General features: G+C 43.1%; 1 protein-coding gene across 6 annotated transcripts in view; it reads left to right on the top strand.

The window, feature by feature from the left end:
* The window catches only part of cers4a (ceramide synthase 4a), a 67,239-nt gene extending 46,881 nt beyond the window's left edge, over nucleotides 1-20,358 (top strand). For 4 of the 6 annotated variants that reach the window (XM_060846012.1, XM_060846013.1, XM_060846011.1 and 1 more), the window contains 7 exons: nucleotides 6,173-6,230; nucleotides 8,395-8,445; nucleotides 9,587-9,679; nucleotides 12,078-12,206; nucleotides 15,560-15,666; nucleotides 17,130-17,286; nucleotides 18,637-20,358. In XM_060846012.1, the coding sequence (XP_060701995.1) occupies nucleotides 6,173-6,230; nucleotides 8,395-8,445; nucleotides 9,587-9,679; nucleotides 12,078-12,206; nucleotides 15,560-15,666; nucleotides 17,130-17,286; nucleotides 18,637-18,810 (769 nt within the window). In that variant the 3' untranslated portion in view covers nucleotides 18,811-20,358. The remainder of the gene's footprint in view (nucleotides 1-6,172; nucleotides 6,231-8,394; nucleotides 8,446-9,586; nucleotides 9,680-12,077; nucleotides 12,207-15,559; nucleotides 15,667-17,129; nucleotides 17,287-18,636) is intronic. The other 2 variants (XM_060846015.1, XM_060846016.1) reach the window with 2 other exon arrangements.
* Nucleotides 20,359-21,672: the final 1,314 nt, after the last annotated feature.

Below are 21,672 nucleotides of genomic sequence, written 5' to 3'. Positions count from 1 at the left end.
AGTGATCCTATCTCCCAATGCTACGGGATTGCTCATCTCCATCCCTGCCTCCACCGCTACTGCTGAAACCCTTCATCTATCAGATGCTGAGTTGAGATCACCCCTGCCCGCTCTCTTGGCTCAGGTAGACCTTGACCAGACTTCCCCAAAACTTCTCATTTGATGGAATGGATCTATTCAAAATACACTGTATCCAAGAACTTGTCTGGCAGCAATCAATCCAAGTTGTATATATTTGTTTTTGGATTCTTGATAGATTTATTCCAAGATTTGACGTCTATTGTAGAAAGAAAAGACATTCCAGCATTTCCTTGCAGTGGAGGATTGGATTGACAGGCAAGGGAAAGACTGTATCCCCTATTAGAACGCCTGGTTCAAGTGGATGATTAAATTTTAATCTGATTTTACAGAGCAAGATTAAATGAGCAATATGAACAATGTGTTCTGTAGGAGTTTGCTCTAATTTGGTCTCTTCAGTGTAATCTCTCAGGCCTTTATCATGCCCCCTTTTCCAGGGGGTGTGGTGTTGTGGCTCCATGGTGGTGTAAGTGTTGAATGGGTGGTCTGCTTTCCTTGGGGAATACTAGGGGGATACTTCTGAGAAAGCTTGCAGGTGTAATGCTATATGCAACAGACAAGCAGAGGAAATTGACGCTATGACAAGTGGGTGTGGGGTGAGCAGGGTCATGAGGACGGTCAGCTCCTGGGCTGTGGGAAGAGTGGGTGTGGGGACTGTAGGGGTGAGAGCATAATGGAAACAGGAATAGAAATGAAGCAGCATTAGTGAGGGGTGGGGTTGGCTGGTGGAGTGGGCACAGGGTAAATGGGAAGAGGGTTATTGGCTGAGAAAAGTAGGATGGCTAGGGTTGCAGAGGTGTGCATGAGGGGCATGGAGTGTTGATTGGATAGGACAGTGGAGGAAGGGGATGATGTGTGTACAGTCTTGGGTGATGGATGCTGTCAAAGTGGGGAGCATTCTGAACAGAGTTGCTGTGTTAAGTGGAGGGTGCGGGGAAGCTGAGCATGGAAAGGCAGCAGCAATGTGGGAGGGGGACCTGAGTGGGGAGTGGTAGGCCCTTGGGAATGACTGTCTACAAACTGATCCTAAAATTAATGTTTCTCAGTGTCATACTGTTCCTTATTCTGTTTCACATTCTTTAAACTGGGCCATATGTAAAGTGAAAAGCTCCTATTATTGGAGAGAGTTCCTGCGAATATTTCATGATGGAAATTTCTTCCAACTGGATTGTATGATTTAAGTCACCAAAGCGGTAAGAAAATTGCATATTTCCATCCTGGTGGTTGTAACCTGAAAATCCATGCAACCACAGTAACAAGATGCTATATTTGGCCTCAGCCTGTCATCTCCAGGATTCTGGCACTCGATCACTGACCATCACAGATGCAGAAGTCTCACAACACCAGGTTAGAGTCCAACAGGTTTATTTTAAATCAAACTTTTGGAGCACTGCTCCTTTGTCACCTGACTAAACCTGATGTCATGTGACTGACCATGTCACCCCCCCCCCCCCCCCAGTCCATTGCTGACACCTCCACATCATAGATTGGTGATGCCAATGCTGAAAAATGTGCCAGTATCTGGACCTGACGGAAGGGTGGTACAGTGGCTCAGTGGTTAGCAGGGATCCAGGTTCAATTCCAGCCTCTGGTGACTGTGTGCAAAATCCACACATCTCCCTGTGTCTGTGTGGGCTTCCTTCGGGTGCTCCGGTATCCTCCCATAGTCCAAAGATGTGCAGGTCAGGTGGATTGGCCATGCTAAATTGCCTGTCGTGTTAGGTGCATTAATCAGGGGGAAGTGAGTATAGCTGAGTTATTCTTAGGAGGGTCAGTGTGGACTTGTTGGGCCAAATGGCTTATTTCCTACACTGTAGGGAATCTAATCTTGGGGGAGAGAAAAAGCGCAACCCTGAGCAGGATCCTGGCATACGAGCTGACCATGAAGCTAAGCCCAGTACGACTTTGGTATTAGGGGGAATTTAGCCTGGAGGGGTTCGGTGCCCTCCAGGGAAGGAGCACTGTGTAACAAGTAATCCAGCCTGCTGTGTTGGGGCTTTGTGGTTGGCTGTCTGTATGCTTCAAAGTCAGGTGGATGTTTCACTAACCCTCACTGTCAGCAACCAATTACTTTAAAGCCCAGTACTTTTTGTTTATTTTTATCAGTTGTGCTCATGACTTCCAATCTGATCTAATCTCTTGAGGCTTGTTCATGTCTCATAAATATCTCCAAGGTTGCTGAGTTTCATTATTTGCTCCACTCCCTCAACAGACCTTTGTTTCTTCAAGGCAGTCCAGGATGTGTGACTGGCTTGTGTATCTGCACGTCTCTGACTGCACAGTGTGAAAGAGTTGGAGAGGTGCGAATCCGCTCTCGTAAAGGCTGATTACTGCAAGAAGTCATTTAGTCTTTCAGCTATGCAGAGGATTTTGCTGGGGTAATCCAGAGGAATTCAATTACTCCGTTGTCTGAGGACTCCGTTTACCTGATTTAATTTGTCTGCTTTTTCCTTAAAATAACAGGTGTCACTGCTTTATACATTGTCGCAAAGAGTCCCCATTATTTACCATCCTCTTTCCAAGAGCGTTTAATTTGCTTTGCACCAGCCTTTTAAAAGTGGAAGATTTCTGGGAGGGTTGTGGTCCAGGCTCTCGGACAGAGACTGCTAGAAGTAGCAATGAATGCTCATTAGTGTGGTCTTCCTAGGGGCAGCCAATTTTTATTTTTAAAATCCAGCTGATTCCTCCAAATTGAGGATGGTGACCAGGTTCTATTTTTGGGAAGTTTGTGCAAGGCAGACTCTGGATACAATGACTGGTTGCCTCGTCAGTAATTGCTGTTCAAGGGGCCAGCAGCTTTCATTTGCAGGAACTGCTTTGGCTTTGCTGTGAAGTGGCTGCACTGGGATGCTTTGTGCTTCGATAGACTTGGTTAAAAATCTCAACCACCAGGTTATAGTCCAACGTGTTTAGATTAGACTAGACTACTTAGTGTGGAAACAGACCCTTCGGCCCAACAAGTCCACACCAACCCTCCGAAGCACAACCCACCCCAGACCCATACCCTTACATTTACCCCTTCACCTAACGCTATGGGCAATTTAGCATGGCCAATTCACCTAACCTGCACATCTTTGGACTGTGGGAGGAAACCCACGCAGACGCTGGGAGAATGTGCAAACTCCACACAGTCAGTCGCCTGAGGCGGGAATTGAACCAGGGTCTCTGGCGCGGTGAGGCAGCAGTGCTAATCACTGTGCCACCCACTTTGGGGGTACTACTTTTCAGTGTTGCTCCTTCGACAGATAGTTACCTGACAAAGGAGCAATGTGCTGAGAGCTCGTATGTTGAAATAAACCGGTTAGACTATAAAGTGGTGTTGTGATTTAACTTTGTCCACCTAAGCACCTCCCCATCATAGACCTGGACATTGCTGGGTATTCTCAGTGGATGAATAAAAAATGCAAACATATTGCATATTGTCTTTTGCGTTGTGAAGCCAGCCTTGCTGTCTCACCAGGGAGGGAGGTAAAAACAATGACTGCGGATGCTGGAAACCAGATTCTGGATTAGTGGTGCTGGAAGAGCACAGCAGTTCAGGCAGCATCCGAGGAGCAGTAAAAGGAGGGAGGGAGTCTGTGTGCCACCTGATAAAGTTCAATCCATTGTCAATTTTTGCATTTGATGACTTGCCACTGCTAAATTTAAACAAATGGGTTTCGGAGAATACAATATCTTTGCAATTTCCAGGCACCTCACTTGGGTCCAAAGCCTCTTGGGGGAGTTTGGGAAATTTCAGCTCAACTAACCCTCGATTTTATTCTCTTGTTTAGCCTGACCCAGTCGTTTCTGAACATTACAAGAGTTCTAATGAAACTCCTTCACCTCCAGTTGACAGTCCTGGTATCTTTAGATTAGATTAGATTAGACTTACAGTGTGGAAACAGGCCCTTCGGCCCAACAAGTCCACACCGACCCGCCGAAGCGCAACCCACCCATACCCCTACATTTACCCCTTACCTAACACTATGGGCAATTTAGCTTGGCCAATTCACCTGACTGCACATCTTTGTGACTGTGGGAGGAAACCGGAGCACCCGGAGGAAACCCACGCAGACACGGGGAGAACGTGCAAACTCCACACAGTCAGTCGCCTGAGTCGGGAATTGAACCCGGGTCTACAGGCGCTGTGAGGCAGCAGTGCTAACCACTGTGCCACCGTGCCGCCCACGAATCTTATCTCTCTTGTGATTAAATTCCTACCTTCTGGTATCCCAGTGAATGAATGTTGGTTTAATTTTCATTGTTAATAAGGCCATAAAAATCTTTCCACAATACAATCTGTCCCTTAACCATTTCCTTGTCTGAAGTTTTAATGTACAGTTTTGTTCAATGTCTGATCCTAAAATTTGAATTTTTTTCTGTAAGTCTTTTATTTATTTGAGCACTTGAATGTTGTATTTGATCATTTGATTTTCTGTTTATTCTTCTAGTTTCTTCCCACTGAATTGTACTCCTTGCTGTTTCTCCCAATATCTCTCCTAGTAAATTACAAAGACTCGTTTCAGCAACCTCCTTCCTGTGCTCTGTTTCCCCAACTCTCTTGTTGTCTTGGCTGTATATCCAAGTTCATTCCCCACACCAACCTCGGGTCTCGGGACAACTAATGCTACCACAATCCGTTTTCCACCCTCTGTGATCTGTCTGCAACTCCTTCTCAAACCTCCGCATGTGTCACTATCTTTCAGTAATACCTCTTGCCATATCCATTTGGAAAGATAAAAATATCAAGTAAATGAATCTAGAAGGATAATGGAAATAGTTTTCATGAGAAGATTGTCAATCTGTGACCTCCATTCTTAAATTGGAAAGGATTGGGCGCAAAGTTGGCAAGGATATAAAAGGGTCAGTGGGAGGGAATTGTCAGTGATTTTTATGATCCATTTTCAGTCACTAAAGTGTTTGTCATGGAGATGCAAGTGGGGGAGAAATCAAATTCAATCTGCATTACATCCTGAGTTCACAGATTTGCCCCATCAAGATAGTGACTCTATTTGACCAATTCCACCTTTAGAAAATGCTAGATGGCCACCTTCCAAGATTACAATTTCCCTTTCCACACTGTTGACCGTTGCCCTCCAGCGTACCGCCTCCGCCCTTGAACCCCACCCCTCACGACACAACCCCCGATCCTCACCTTCCACCCCACCAACCTCCGGATCATCCTCTGCCACTTCTGCCATCTATAAACAGACCCCACCACCAGATTTATTTTCTGTCTCTTCTCCCCACCCCCACCAGCTCACACTCCACTCCTGGCACCTTCCCCTGCCAGCGCAGGAAATGCAAAACCTGGTCTCGCACCACTCCCCTCACCTCCAGCCTAGGCCCCAAAGTATCCTTCCACTTCTGACAGAAATTTACCTGTACTTCCACCAATGTCATTTATTGGATCCATTGTACTCAATGTGGTCATCTCTACAGTGGGGAGACAGGATGTCTACTTGCGGATCGTTTCAGAACATCTCTGGGACATACGCACCAACCAACCCCATGGCTGAGCACTTCAACTCCCCTTCCCACTCGAAGGACATGCAGGTCCTGGGCCACCTTCATTGCCAAATCCTAACCACCCAACGCCTGGAGAAAGAACTCCTTATATTCTGCCTTGGGACCCTGCAACCATATGGGATCAATCTGGATGTCGCCAGTTTCATTTCTCCCCTCTCCTCCCCACCACCACCACCACATTATCCCAGTTCCAAGCCTACAACTCCACACCGCCCTCCTGACCTGTCAATCACCTTTCCCATATTTCTGCCCCAATCTCCCCTCCAACCTATCACCTTCTCCCTCACCATCTACCTATTGCATTCTCAGCCACCTCCCCCTCATTCCTGATGAAGGGCCTGTGCCCGAAGTAGTGATTCTCCTCCTTGGATGCTGCCTGACCTATGCTTTTCCAGCACCCCACATCCTTGACTAATGACTGTATTTGCCTTGGCTTGTGCAGTATGGGCGGTGAAACATAAACGGCTTAATGTTTATTTGCAAAAGTTTAACACCCATGCAAATGGGCTTTTTTTTTTGCCTCTTGGAGTCTTGTGCTTGAGTCCCAGCCTGAAATCACTTAACTGTTTCTCCTCTGTTGCAGTTGGAGGTTTGCGTTTTACCTGCTTGCTTTTGTTGCTGGTCTCTGTGTGCTCCTTGATGTAAGTATAAATCCTACTGTTTGGCAGCATTGTTGGAGAGAGGCCCAAGCTTTAAAGGGCTTGGCGGGCAGTTTCCAATTCTGTCCTTGCACCCCCTTGTGCTAGAATTGCTATGGAGACCAGGGTGACTTCTGGTTATTTATGTAGTGTGACAGAGCACGACCGTCGGCTGTTTCCCAGCCAAACACTGAATGTTTCAAAGCAGAATGTTCAAGAAGTCAGTGACAGGCTTTTAGTACTACCATTTGGAACTTGGAAGCATTTTATCATGTTTTGTTTTACTATAGTTTTTACTGTATGAAATTCAGTTCAAAGTTCTAATTTAGTTCCTCGATAAGATGTTTTGTATTAGGCTCGGATAAAGCTAACCATGTCTGCTTTCATGAGCATGGCAGACTGTGAATGCATTGATTTTTAATAGATTGTTCTCCTCCAATTTGTGTTCACCTTTTTAAGAAAATCATTCCGCTTGCAATTTTGTGGAATGGGATACAACTCTGCTGGCATTGTCTGCCTTCAAACATGTTTTCCTCTAAGGTTTTGCCACTTTTTCCACCTCACACTCTTACCAGTCAACCTCATATACACCACGCATTGTTGAATGAAGGGAGAGCATGGTACAAGAGCATGCAGACTGTTATCTCCAGTTGAACGCTGACGCAGCATCAAGGGTTATCTTTCAATGACCACTTGAGTCTGTGAAAAGATGCTATAGCGTTCTGTCTGGCCCATTTTATTATGATGTCACAAACCGTGGTGGTGTACTACAATGAAACAAAACCTGTGAAAACAGGACAGTTAAGGCATTTACATGCTTGCTTCAATGTTCAGACCTTTTGAGTATAGGAGTTGGGATGTCACTTTGAGGCTGTACAGGATATTGGTGAGGCCTCTTCTAGAGTACTATATCCAGTTCTTGTTGCCCTGTTATAGGAAAGATTATTAAATGAGAGCATTCAGAAAAGATTTACCAGGATGTTGCTGGGTATAGAAGGTTTGAGTTATAGGGATAGGCTGGGACTTTTTTCACTGGGGTGTAAGAGGTCGAGGGTTCCTTATCAAGATTTAGAAAATCTTGAAGGGCATAGACAAGATGAGTGGCAGGTATCTTTCTCCTATGATAGGGGATTTCAACACTAGGGGCATATTTTTAAGGTGAGGGGAGAGATTTTTAAGAAGGACATGAGGGGCAACCTTTGTTACACACAGTAGTTAGTGTGGAAAGATCTTCCAGAGGAGGCGCTGACTGCAGTTACAATGTTTTAAAAGACATTTGGATAGGTACATGAAGAATAAGGAATGTTTGGAGGGATATGGGCCAAGCAGAGGAAGGTGGGACCAGTTCAGTTTGGGATTATGGTCAGCATGGCCTGGTTGGACCGATGGGTCAGTTTCTGTACTGATCCCAGCTGCATGTAGCCAATCATCTGTCATGAAAAATGATTTTGTTGTAAGTATTTCACCAGATATTTATAATGCATGGTACACATCCATCCACAATGGTAGCACACTGCAGTGAGAAGCTACACAGCCATGTCACGATAATTCTATAAGAAATAGATCCTGTCATGTTGTACACCTGCTAATTTGTTTCATGTAAAATATAATATGCTGATTTTACATTTTATCAGTAGAGGTTTCCTGTTTTTCAAGGGGGAGAAAGGTATTGTTGAATTATTGCACGGATCTCAAAGACCTTAATGCTAGATGAAATCGTGACATTTGACATTATAGGACAAGCCTTCCTCTGGGTTTGTTGAACAAATTTAGCTACACACCAGACAAAAAGATGAGGGTATGTTGTTTGTTTCCCAGTGTAATCTTGTGCAGCACCATATTGTGAAAGGAATCTTCAAGGTTCCAGCATTAGCCCAGTTGGCTGTAACAGGTTCTTAAACTTCACTTAGGTTATTGAACAGGAAGGTGTCTGTCAAAGTAAAAGGTGTGGCTGTGATGAGCCATCCAGAATGGATTGTAGAAATTCCTAGAATTTTCAACACTGAAATGGGTCATTTCGCTCAAGTGTGTAACTCTTTGGCCCTGAGCCAATATACTGGCTCTAATTGTATACAATTGCCCACTTACCATATCCATTTATCAACATTTCCTCCATCCAAATGTTCAATCTAGCAGTCAATTATTGCAATGTTGTCTTTTGTTACAGAAACCGTGGTTTTGGGATCAAAAGGAATGCTGGAAAGGATACCCTCAGCAAGTATGTACTGCCTGCTTTTCCAAAGCAAATACATCAACCCAAAAAGTGGTGATTAAATTGTTGCACCCCATCCCCTCATAGGCCGCCCATCCCCTGGCAATGTTCTCAGCATGTTCAGTTGGTATTGTTGATCCGTATTGTGTAAGTTAGTGGATGTTGAGCTTACATTGTGTGCTGTGCTAATTGCACTGCATCTCGATTCTGGAGTACAATGTATACGCTGACTGATTCAACTGTAGGAGTGGTGCAGAGTCACAAAGGTGACCACCAAACTCCAAAAGGTTGGGTTGTGGTGAAGATTGGAGAAAGAGTTTGAGGTGATTTGTGGCTGTATAGAATGTTTATTTAAAAATCAGACCCATAACCAATGTACAGGTCATTAGTTTTGATCATCATAATTCTATAATACTTAGTGAGATGGTCATAAAATTATTGGTAGTGACAACCCAAACCACTTCCTATTTTATGGAAATGACCTGGCACCCAGTCGGGCTCACTCCAACTCACCCTGATTTAAAGCAATGAGTGCTCTCTGAAGAATGCCTCGTTTTGGGAAAGAGGGATTGAAATTGGTCAAGAAAAGTTTGTGTGAAACTGGAATTATTTGAAAGCGAGGATCCTGTGAATGATGGACAGTGGATGATTGTGATTTGAAATGCTTTTGGAGCGTGGTGGGAGGAGGGACAGCCAATGATTCCAAAGGAAATTGGGCACAAACCAACTTACAAGACCTATGGGCATCTAGTGAGGGAATGGGATTGATCGGATTACTGCAGTGGAGAGCTAGCATGGATTTGACAGGCTGCGCAGTAACTGTTTCTGCCATAATAGTTTGGAGGCGCTGGGATGATTTCTAGCACTCTCCAATCTATCATCCAATCCATTAAACAGAAAACATGAAAACCCCATAATTCCTGCCTCATCCCTCTGCTCAATCGTAGGGCAATCCCAGTTGGTCAATGCTTTACAATTACTTTCTTCCCCTTCAGGGGATAAAGTCCAATTGTTTTGTATTTTTAGTTTTGTTTTCTCATTTGCATTCTATTTCTAAAGAATATTTTGTGTGCTGCTTCCCTTGCTGTCATCTTGATTTGTTTTCTTAACTTCTGAAAGCATAAAAAGTGAAGCTATTCTGTTTCAGGTGTTGCTGCCCTCCCAGTACTGGTACTACATGATAGAACTGGCTTTCTACTGGTCCCTCCTCTTCAGAGTCTCATGGGATGTGAAGAGGAAAGTAAGTGATTTCCTGATCAATTGCCAATCAACAGTAACATCGTGTTGACATTTATACAGCTACCTTAATGTAATAGATACCCCAAGGCAGAGGTAAAGACGGTGCTGCACCTGTCCCTCCCTCACCAGCCTGAGCACAGCAGGGGAGGAGTTTCCCCATAGCCCCAGCACCTGGTCCATGGCTCTTGGTGGAAATTGGTGAGGAAGCAGTGTTTGTGGTGGAGCCGCTGCTTCCCAATAATTTAGAGGGAGAAATCTATTCATGCAGGATGCGATGTCAGTTGACGAGACTATGGGTGTTGAGAGAAGTGCTATCTACCAGCATCAGCTTGCTGCGATGGTCATCAGGTTGGTGAGCTTTGAGGAAATGTGAAATGGTGGAGGTATGGTCTTTGCTCATAGACTTAATCTGATGAGCTTGAACAGGATCTGTGATTGAGAGAGAATTATTTATCATTCCATTGTCTCTACGTTTGACTCTTGTGACCTAGAGGAGTAAGATCCCAATCGTTTGAATTGCTCTTGTGGCAAATGGTCACTACAGTTTGTGAAAACTTTTTTTGGAAGCGAATATTTGAAATTTCATGGCATGATTAGTTTCTATAGACCAAAAACCCCAAAGAAACCAATTGAATGAGGTGACCTATCAATATCCCAATTCAGCATCAGATTACACAAAGGATGGAGCCAGTGACTGGAACAAAGTTTCACCTTTTTACCACTGACTGCACAGTCCAAATGACTGTTGCTCTTGCTGAAGTCAACCATTCTAAGTTTGCAGTTGATCTCGCGTTTAAAATCTCATTGAGGCTTCAAATCCCAATGTTCTCATCAGTCCAAGATATTTAAGGCAACTTCTGTGGATGAGCTATTGATCCAGCTACCTTTCTTTGGTGCTAGGAGTGACTCTGACCAGCAGAGTATATCCCTGGACCTGTGCTGAAATGACATCAGGAATTGCATAGCTCTGGCAGAACACTAGACTGCTCACTGGCCTTCAGTTTTTTAAGGGTATCTTGATACCACTGGTGACACCTATCACATTTGAGTGTAAACTGATGGGGTAGTAATGGTTGCATTGGAATTGTGCTGCTGCTTGTAGACCCATCTAGGCAATCTCTCTCTCTCATTCTGGATGTTGTAACTGTACTGGGATAATGTAGCCGGGGGCACAGCTCGCTCTGGAGTACAGTGACTTCATAGGGTCAGGGGTCCATTCTGAAGATTTCCCAGGGCAACTCCCTCTTGACTGTACACCAGGTTGACGTTGGTAGATTTGTCTGATCAGTAGGGCAAGACACAGCTAGGGATGGTGACAGTGATGTCTTGAACATAGTTACTGTTTTAGCTGCTACTTGACTAGCTTGAGAGACCGTTCCCTCCATTTAGGAAAAGGTTGTTGAGAAAATATCCCAGATGTTAGTGGGGATGACTATGCAAGGTCAGCAGGCACCATTGGCATTTCTGATGCCGTGGTCAATGCTGGCCATCAAGCCAATTTTTTAAATCTGATTTTGTAACTATTAGATATAACTAGCTTGCTAGGCATTTAAGAGTCGACCATGTTGCTTTGTGGGGATTTGGAGTCTCATGTAGATCTGACTGGATATGTTGTCTCATCTATGCCATGGAGAACAGTTCTCCAATTTCAAATAACCTCCCTCCTCCTCCCCTGATTCCCTTCTCACCCCTTCCCCCTCCTTCCACTGTTCCCTGCTACCAACTGGATTCATCTCCCATTGACCAACCAGGTCATACCCTCTACATGTCTTCACTTATCCCCACTTCACTTCACTGTCCCACCCCCGCCTTCCCCTTTATCTGCAGCTCCCCCCACACCAATCCTGAGAAAGGGTTACATCTGAAATGTTGACTTCTGCACCACCTGATGCCGCTTAGTTTGCTGTGTTCTTCCAGCCTCCTGCCTGTCCACTTTGGATTGCAGCATCTTCGGTTTGTTTTTTGTTTCATGCCCCTGTGACTTAGGCGCTATATAAATGTGGGCTTAAAAATAAACTAACTCCGTGTTTGCAGCTGTACCAAGTGAGTGTGCTCCTGCTCATTTTAGCAGGTTCACCAAGGATCTGCTAAACGGTTCTTGGTCTGAAGTAGTAACCCTGTGTTTCCCTGCATGGCTGCTGCCAAGCTGAAGTATATCAGCATTCCCCACCTTTTCTTGACGGAAATTATACAAACTCCTTTGAGCAGATAGCAGCCCGAAGCTCTGGGAAATGTATATGCTTTAAGGATGGCTGATTCTAGTTGCCAGGAGAGATGGAGTATCTCTGACTGGTAAGATTGACAATCACTGAAAGCAATGGACCGTTTTTAACTTGATTCTAAGACCCCCATCTGAGCGGATGCGCTCTCACCTTAAATTTAAATCTCTTCTGTTGCAGGACTTCAAGGAGCAGATCGTTCATCACATTGCCACAATCTTTCTGATTGGTTTCTCCTATTGTGCAAACTATATACGGGTGGGGACACTGGTGATGCTGGTCCATGATGCATCAGACTATATTATGGAGGTGAGCTTTTGACCTGTCAGTTTGGGCAAGTGTCATATTCAAGCTTCCTGGTTCCTTTGTGGATTATTGAACTACCATTGGCATGTTGACATTCATTGCTAAAGGAATGGATTATAAAAGTTGGGATGTGTTGCTTCTGTACAATGTATTAGTGAGATCACACCTGTAAGATTGTACAGTTTTGATCCCCTTGAGGGGTGTATGATTACTTTGGAGACAGGTCAGAGAGGTTCTCAAGGTTGATTCCTGAGATGAGGCGTTTGCCTTATGAAGAGTTTGAGTTTAGGCCTACATTCAGGGGCGGCACAGTGGTTAGCACTGCTGCCTCACAGCACCAGAGACCCGGGTTCAATTCCCACCTCAGGCGACTGACTGTGTGGAGTTTGCACATTCTCCCCGTGTCTGCGTGGGTTTCCTCCAGGTGCTCCGGTTTCCTCCCACAGTCCAAAGATGTGTGGGTCAGGTGAATTGGCCATGCTAAATTGTCCGTAGTGTTAGGTAGGGGGTAAATGTAGGGGTATGGGTGGGTTTTGCTTCGGTGGGTCGGTGTGGACTTGTTGGGCCAAAGGGCCTGTTTCCACACTGTAAGTAATCTAATAGATTTAATTGAAGTTTAAAGGATGCTAAAGGGGATTGACAAAGTAGATTTACAGAGGATGTTTCCTCTTCTGGGGGAATCTAGAATGAAGTCATAGATTGGGGGAAAAAAAAAAATTTTCAATAAAAATGTGCAGTTACTACTTGTGAATTTGTGGAGTTGGTCCATACCAGAGGACAGTGGATGCTGCAACACTGAATACATTTTTATGGAGTGAGACTGATTTTTTAAATTAAAACACTTGAAGGTTATGAGGAGTGGGCAGGAAAGTGGAGTTGAGGCTGTGAGGAGATCAGCCATGCTTATACTAAATGGAGCAGCGGGTTTCAGAGGCTGATTGGCCAAATCCTCCTCCTAGTTCAAATATTCTTATCTCCTAGAAGAGAATATATTTGTTTGGATCACCAGTTTGTGCTGAATTGACTGATCCCAAGGGTGGGTTGATGGGTTGTAGGAGAAGGTAGCTACAGTTCGCTCATACCCATGTCTACTCAATATTTGCTGTTTCTCGGGCCCCAATTGTCACCAGAAATCATTAGTTTTGTAACGTCCACAAGGTCCGCAATGAGATTGATTCACTAAATCGAAGATCTTAGAATTTTCAGATATGTGATGGGGTCATTCAGAGAGTCAACAGGTAAGGCCTAATGCCGAGTTGGCTAACCTCCTGACCGACCTGTGCAATACTCCAAAACAACACCCTGCATTAATGTGCATTTACTTGTCAAATACCATTTTCCCTCCCCAAAGCCTGGTCAGAGGCTCAAGTTTGAAGGGGTGGCTTAAATTGGGAGCAACTGGACAGTTTTAATGAGAAAACGCCAGAGCTTTAGGTTCTCAGCAGCTGAAAGCGCAATCTCCACTGGTGGAACCAACAAAGATCTGAGGTGCGAGGGGAAACCGGAGCAGCACAGATATTAGAGGATAATGTGCCCAATGGAGGGGTATAGAGACAGATGAAGCCATGGACCGATCTTTGAAATTCTTATTCTTGTGTTCAAATCTAAGTGCCATGAGGCCAGTTATTATCAGACTGGGAGCTAATTTAGTTTTAGTGAGCGCTGGGCTGATGGGTGAGTGGGATCTAGTGCAAGTTGGGATAGGAGTAGCAGAATTTGGATAAAGGAGAGTGGACAGCCAGCCAGGAAGATATCTGAAAGGTTTTACAGCAGTCAGTGAGCTGAGGTGAAGCAAAAATGAGTGAAGTCACTGAGGTGGAAGTAAGTGCCATAGAATCAGAGTCAGAGGTTTACAGCCTGGAAACTGGCCCTTCAACCCAATTTGTCCATGTCACCAGTTTTCACAATTAATCTAGTCCCATTTACCTGTGGTCCATATCTCTCCATACTTAGACTATCCATGCACCTGTCCAAATGTTTCTTAATGACAAAATTGTACACTCCTCCATCGTTACTTCTAGCAGCCTGGTCCAGGCACACTCCTTGTTATGGACCAGCCGGACCCCCTCACTACATTTCTACAAAGTAGCCCGGACTCTACACCAGTTTAGCAACTAGAAAAGTTATAGTGGATATTCCAGGAGTAATGCAGCTGGCCCAACCACATGCTTTAAACAAAACAGAATTTATTTGCAAGATTACCAAATGAAACCGAGCAAAATACAGAATAACTTAACCTATCCAAAAACCCAACAGATTAACTCAACTTAATGATGCTGTCCCAAATATTTGCAACAATCCCCATAAACACCCCATGGCACACAAGGCAAAATCAAATGCAGGGTCTTGCAGGAGAGAGGTCAGCGAGAGGATCAGCATGGACCTGCTGCTGTGGGTCCAGCAGCTTTGCAACTGACTGCCTGCTCAAACCAAACCAAACCAGAGGAAGCTGGGAGAATTGGCCACTCCCCTTCATTGTACAAGTGTATTTCATAAACTTAAAAGCTACTTCAATTAGATGAACTCCCAGACCTTTCGGAACCTATGTCTTTATGACCACCTGAAAATAAAAACCAAGGATGAGACAACCTTGTTAAAGGCGGCGCAGCAGCAGCATCGCACCACCCTCCATGTGGAAACATTTGCCCTTCTGGACCCTTCTTGTGTGTCTCCCCTCTCTCCTTAAGCCTATGCTCTACTAGTTTTAGACTCCCCTAACATGGCTACCTTATCTCTGCCTCATGATTTAAAGACCTCTATAAGGTCATCAAGTCTCCGACATTCCAGGGAAACTAGTCTCAGCCGCTCGACTCTCTGCCTCCAATCCAGGTATCATCCTAGTAAACCTTTTCTGCACTCGCTCTAGTTCAGTAATATACTTTCTACAACAGGGTGACCAGAACTTCATACAGTACTCCAAGCATGGCCTTACCAATGTCTAGTACAGCTGCAACAAGGTGTCCCAACTGCTATACGTGATGCTCTGACTGATGAAAGCAAGCATGCTGAAAACTGCCTTCACCACATTGTGAGACTCCACTGTCAAGGAACTCCAGACCTGTACCCCTTGATCTTTGTTCTCTTCATTTATCAAGTGGCCACGATAAGAGGGTATGAGATTGTAAACTCTCCTCTCTGGGTCAAACAAACATTACAAGGAGTCCAGTTCAGTTGCAAATGTTGGACAGGGATGGGTGTGGAGTCAGTGGCTAAGGAATAGTTTGTGGTAGAGACTGAAGACCAATCTGCAGACTAGAATCGACAAAATCAAGGTGGAGGAGGAATGTGGAAATAAATCCTAACGTTGAGGCTAGTTTCAATGAATTCATTCTTCCACTTTTTTTGTCTCTTTGCAGTGTGCAAAAATGTTGAACTATGCAGGATGGCGCAGGAGTTGTGACGTGCTGTTTGCAGTCTTTGCTGTTGTCTTCCTAATTACACGACTTATCATCTTTCCTAATGTGTGAGTGTTTCTTTTGCTTAGTGTGGTGTTTTCATGTTGGGTAATTCTGGATTGTCAACTAGGGCTCAGTGTCAATGAGGGATGCAGCTTATCACTCGAGATTAAAAACTCCTCTCCTACAAAACCAAGCTGATTACCATTGTATGGGACACTAGACATGACACACACAATATTGTCTTGAGTTTAAAAAGAGGTATTTGGCCCCTCATATACTGATCTGGAATAATAGCTGCTGCATGCTGACCTCTGCCTGCAGGTTCCTTCTTGCTAGACAGTACTTGGTTTTGTATCCTGGCCATAGACCAAATTATGAAAAGAGCCCAGAAAATAGATTAACATTTCTGACCAGCATTATTCAAGGTCAGGTGAAATACAACACAGACACAGGTCTCCATTGGCTTATTGCTCAGTAGGAATGGTCAATATTGTAGATAACCATTTAAGGATGAACTCAAATTGAAGTGCAAATCTTAATAAATCCCCTAAGTGCTAATTAGCTACTTCCCTGAAATGACCCAATCTTGAAAGATTAAACAAAAACTAGAGAAATATTAAAAGGCCTGGCAGCATCTGTGGAGAGAAGACCAGAGCTAATGCCTTGGGTAAAGGTCTTTCATCAAAGATGCCCATGCTGCTCATTTACTGCCTTTGGCAGTGGTTAGTGCAGGAGGAGCGTTTAAGTTGCTGCTTTGAGGTTTCAATAGCACTGAAGTCTCAAGTGGTGCTGTTGAGTATAATGGCAAGGGAAGCTTGGTGATGCCACCATCAGTCCCTTGTTGGTACAGCAACTATTTGGGCCATATTTAAAACACAGCTAGATGGCACAGTTCCTTTGTACAATATTAATTTTCATTTGATTATGGGTGCTATAGACTTTGAGAGCCATAGTGCTGCTAGGGAAAGGGTTTTTTTTTTGCCTTAATTCATCCATAAAGTGAACCTATATTTTAGGAGTAGTGGGTATTTTTGGAAACTGTTCAGGTGTTGACAAATGCATTAGTTAGAGGTTAGACAGGTAAACGTTATTGAAACAGTTCTGTTCCGGAAACTATCAGTTTACAAACTTTAATGTGATTAGGTGTTTGGTTCTTAACTCTCCATTTAATACTTGGCCATGTGGGAGTCAAATTTAATAAGGAACTGCAGATGTTAACTCTGAACCACATGGCACTTAACTGCAGTATATCCAGTTTACCTTTTTGTGCATGTCTGGCTCTACAGAATCCCCACAGCCACTTTTTTAACTCCTTCCCTAACCAACATGCTTGTGAATACACGGACCTTCGTATTAGCCTGTGACACTAAAGAGGTATAGTTTTTAAGGCAAGACTAAACTGAATGTTATGCCCATGAATCATGAGCCAACAGTTGAGAGTTGATTTCTCAATCTCTTTGCTTGTTTGACACACACTTTCCCTGCTGCCCATCTGTTTTTGTTAACTGTTGAAAACTATTGTTTGCAGGGTAATTTACACCACCTTCTACCACTCCATGGAGATTTTCCAGCCCTTCTTTGGTTACTATTTTTTCAATATTCTTCTGATGGTCCTGCAGCTGTTGCATATATTTTGGGCATATCTCATTCTGCGAATGGTAGCCAAGTTCATATTTCTTGGTAAGGTAAGGATGTGCAACATTTGAAATGTATTAGAAATACGAAGTGGACTTTTGCTGGTGACAGCAACACAACTGGGGTTGGTAAACTGACTTTGGTCTGTTTCACAACAGGATCTTGAACTCCACACAAAGGGCTCAGCTGTTCACCAACTTGAACCATAGTTTGGAGAAGGTGCTTGACCCTACCTTCAAAGTATTGCCTCAGATCAACATTAGGTTAGGTGATCCTGTAACTGTTCAAACCTCCAGGTCCTCATTGAGGTTAACCACAGATCAGCAAAAGGCCCTAGTGAGAGTTGTCATAGCAATTTTGACAACTCATAAATTGCCATTGGGTTAGGATGCGCTGTCATCAAGAATTGTAATGCCAGGGAAGGTCACTAAATAAGACTTGGGTGACTTAAATTTTTTTTAAACTTGGCACAGCATTCATGACGTGCAGATTTAGTTCCCCCCTCCACCCTATATTCAGTTCATACTGCATTTTAAAACTATTTTCCAAATGGTACAGCATCCTTTAGTCCATTTTTATGTCACCCACCTCTGAATGGATACTAATTAATGGCAAATATTCACTCCTGCACAAAAGGAACTGAAATCCATAGGAACCATAGCAGGAAACGGTGAAAATGCAGCCTGAACAATTTGGCACGAGATGTCCACCTGCCTTTTTTCTTTTCCTAACTCTTGAACTTCTGAACATTTCCAGTACTTTTTTCTTCCCCTCATGCTGGATTTAAGGCTGATTTAGCTGAGCTTGTACTGTTCAGAACTGTTCCTGCTGTTATAGGAGTGATTTAGATCTCTCTCCAATTCCCCCACACTTAATCTTGCAACTATCTAAGTGATGCCTTCCTATTCAATGATAAAACTAAGAATAATGCCCTGAGGCTTGCTTTGACCCTTTGGATTCTGAGCTGAGTAGAGGCAACTTTCCAGGGTTGCAAAGAACTTGACTTTTTAAATCCAAGAGGTCATTCTTGAGATTTTAAAGTTCTCTCAGAAATTGCAGATTGTATCAGAGAGATCTCAAGGATCTCTTTGGTTGAATAATACTCCATGTTTAGTACACACCACTACCATGTTGGATTCCCTGAAGGGAAGGAACAGATCATTCTCTCACCAAAAGAAGAGTAATAGGAATGTCTCCACTCCACTCTGCAGTTCCTTTTCCCTCCTGAGATGTTTTCAGGATGGAAATAGGAAGACTGACAGTATGGTGTGGACATCCTAGAAAGCCTCTGGAAGAGGGACATTGGGTGGGGTTTGGGATCTTGCACGAGTAGCCTAGATGATAGAGTTTTAAAATGAAGAATCTCCCTCTGAAACATTTATTTTTGCATCTCCTTTTAGATTGATAAGGATGAAAGGAGTGATGATGAAGAAAGCGATGGGACAGAGGATGAGGAAGATGAGAGAATGGAAACAAAGTTTGCATCATCCAATCACAATGGTGTGCTAAATAACATGACAAATGGGATGAAGGGCAAATCAAATGAAAGGAACAAATTGCCTAAAGCCAGGTAGCAGGTAGCTACATCGCTAAGGATGGATTGGAAGCTGTTACTCAAAAAAAATTACTCTGCTTTTTGCTGATGAATATTAACATCTGCCAGTTTTGAGATCCACCCTATACATTGTGAAAAGATTCTCCGAGTTGCAGAATCAACAAGCCAGCGACAATGGGCCCATCTCCTTCATGAACTTTGTTAAACCTCTCATTTTCCATTGGTCTTCTGTCTCCTATCAAAACGTGCCTAACACCATGTTCTCAATTCACTGTTGAAACCTTCGTATGGATGGAAAATTTGGGAACTGATCTAAGTAACCTTTTGATATTGATGGAGTTATTTAAACATTTTTATGGAACTGAACAGTTTTTTAAAAATTTGCTTTCCTCCCGACTCTTGTATTCCAGCCCTTTGTGTGATCAATTCTCTTGGACCTTCCTGTGTAATTCTCAAAATGGACACTAGATGGTGTGCGTCTATAGTCTGGGTGGATTCTTTGGACAAGTTTGAATAACTGAGGGGGGTACTCCATGGGACACTAAGGCATGAAAATCCAGATCCCAATTTAAACTATTTTTGTCTTAAGCTAAATAATTGCAATGTTTGGTGTTACAATTTATTTTTTATTCAGGAGGCAGAACTGATGAATTTATTTGGTGTTTGAATGGTTAATATTTAACATCACATTTTGTGTATCAGTGGGCTGAAAAAAGGCGTGCTAAAATTTGAATTTAGCTTTAGATTTGAGTAGTTTTTGTTTCGGTTAGTTTTCTGTGATGCAGTTTGGAAATGATCAAAGTGCTGTCATACAACTGAGATCCATTTTGCACCACTTTTGCACTTGGGTTAGCATGTCCTCACAAAGGAAAGATGTGTGCTTTGACAGTTTTAATTCTTGCAATTCTCCACCTTCCCCCAACCCAATGGTTTAGGTTGTAGAGAGCCTGAAATATGTCAGCACCAGAGGGATCATTATCCCTTACTTCCAGTGCACTGTGGGTAAGATGGCATCACATGGAGATTACTTTGGCTCATCAAAAAGATTAGAATATTACAACATTAGTGTTCCAGTTTCTGTGGCATTATCACAGTGTACATGAGTCTGCCTCCAGAAATAGCAAAATTCAGCTAAGAACAGTAATTCATATTTGTGAAATGATGCAGTAACACAATGTCTTCCAGAAATGAAATTTTAAGATGGGGTATGATAGATCACTATCCCATGGCATGTATGTGTAGGACATTTGAGTATACCTGCTGTTTGGTTTCGCCACATCTAATCCTCAAATTGGATATCTTCAAGATGGAAATTGCATCCGTTTCTGCATATTTTGTATGTAACCTGCACAATGGTGTGGGAGAGGACAATGGGCTCAAAGAAAATCATGTTTTAAGTTTGGAAACCCCTGTGACTTTATGATCAATTTTATAAAATTAAATATTATCTGAATTTAGAACAGTAGATGGCTTGTTGCAGGACAGTTTGAAAAACTTTTTTTGCAATTATGAACAAAGCCAAGAACTGCATGAAATATAACAAACGACTGAAATGATCCTGTGGATTTTCTCATTTTGCTGAAAATGTGTTGCTGGTTAAAGCACAGCAGGTCAGGCAGCATCCAAGGTGCTTGGATGCTGCCTGACCTGCTGTGCTTTAACCAGCAAAACATTTTCAGCAGCGATTTTCTCATTTTGTTAGGTTGCTCATGTACTTGTTCATGTTTGTTGAATCTTTTTTGGAGTTAAATTTAATCCAGACTGAGTGACTTTGTACAAATGACAGTCTTGGTTACAGTTTTTGTAAATATAAAGCCAATCTCTGTACACTAAGAATTAATTACTGGAACTGATTGACATAGTGTCTGACTCTGTCATTTGATCATCATAAGTCTTGTTTTGAAATTTCTGAATAAATTAAAATTTTTACATTTTGTTTTTTTTTCCATCAGTAACACTGAACATGTTGAGTTTGTCAGCTATATAGTCACTGCCTAGGTGTATTTTGGTGAGTGAATGACTGATCATACATTGCCTGGAGCTAATCTTTAGACAGTTTGGGATCAGTTCAAATATTAGGAGAAAGTGAGGACTGCAGATGCTGGAGATCAGAGCTTAAAAATGTGTTGCTGGAAAAGCGCAGCAGATCAGGCAGCATCAAAGGAACAGGAGATTCGACGCTTTGGGCATAAGCCCTTCAAGAATCAGTTTCCTGAAGAAGGGCTTATACCCAAAACGTCGATTCTCCTGTTCCTTTGCTGCCTGACCTGCTGTGCTTTTGCAGCAACACACTTTTAAGATCAGTTCACATACTGTCTAGACCAATAAAAGGGGTGAACTGAAACTGACATTTTGCACTTTTTTCATTAATTGTGGAACACAGATGGATTTGAAGTCCTGTCACTGTAGGTAATTACAGCAACCAGTTTATGGAGGGTGAACTTAAACAAATATTATTCATGACAAGTATATAGTCTGTTTAGTCTTTGAGGAATAGTCACCAGCATACTAGGAGAATGCTTTGAATTGAGTCATGGATTTTTGTTTTAAATTTTTTAGTAGGCTCAGACTGTTTTTGTTTCTTTTTTAAAAAAAACATTCAGAAGGGCAGCTTCTCTAGTGCAGTGCTCCCTTGGTAATGCACATGAATGTCAATCTAGACTGCCTTTAATCCATGGAGGGAACAGGATACTGCATCACAAAACTGCTCCCCTAACGGCCCTGATTGGAAATTCTCATCTAGGTACATTTGAATAAAGTCAAGATGACCCCAACGGTTTGTAACACTGCAGCATAAGCATCCAGTACTCAGGAAAATTTAGTTTAAGGTCACTCCGCTACTCCTGAGTAGCACTGTGGTATATACATGACTGATTTTCTA

Source organism: Hemiscyllium ocellatum, chromosome 28 (genome assembly GCF_020745735.1).
Source record: "Hemiscyllium ocellatum isolate sHemOce1 chromosome 28, sHemOce1.pat.X.cur, whole genome shotgun sequence".
NCBI lineage: Eukaryota > Metazoa > Chordata > Chondrichthyes > Orectolobiformes > Hemiscylliidae > Hemiscyllium > Hemiscyllium ocellatum.
This window is presented reverse-complemented; position numbering and strand designations above follow the sequence as displayed.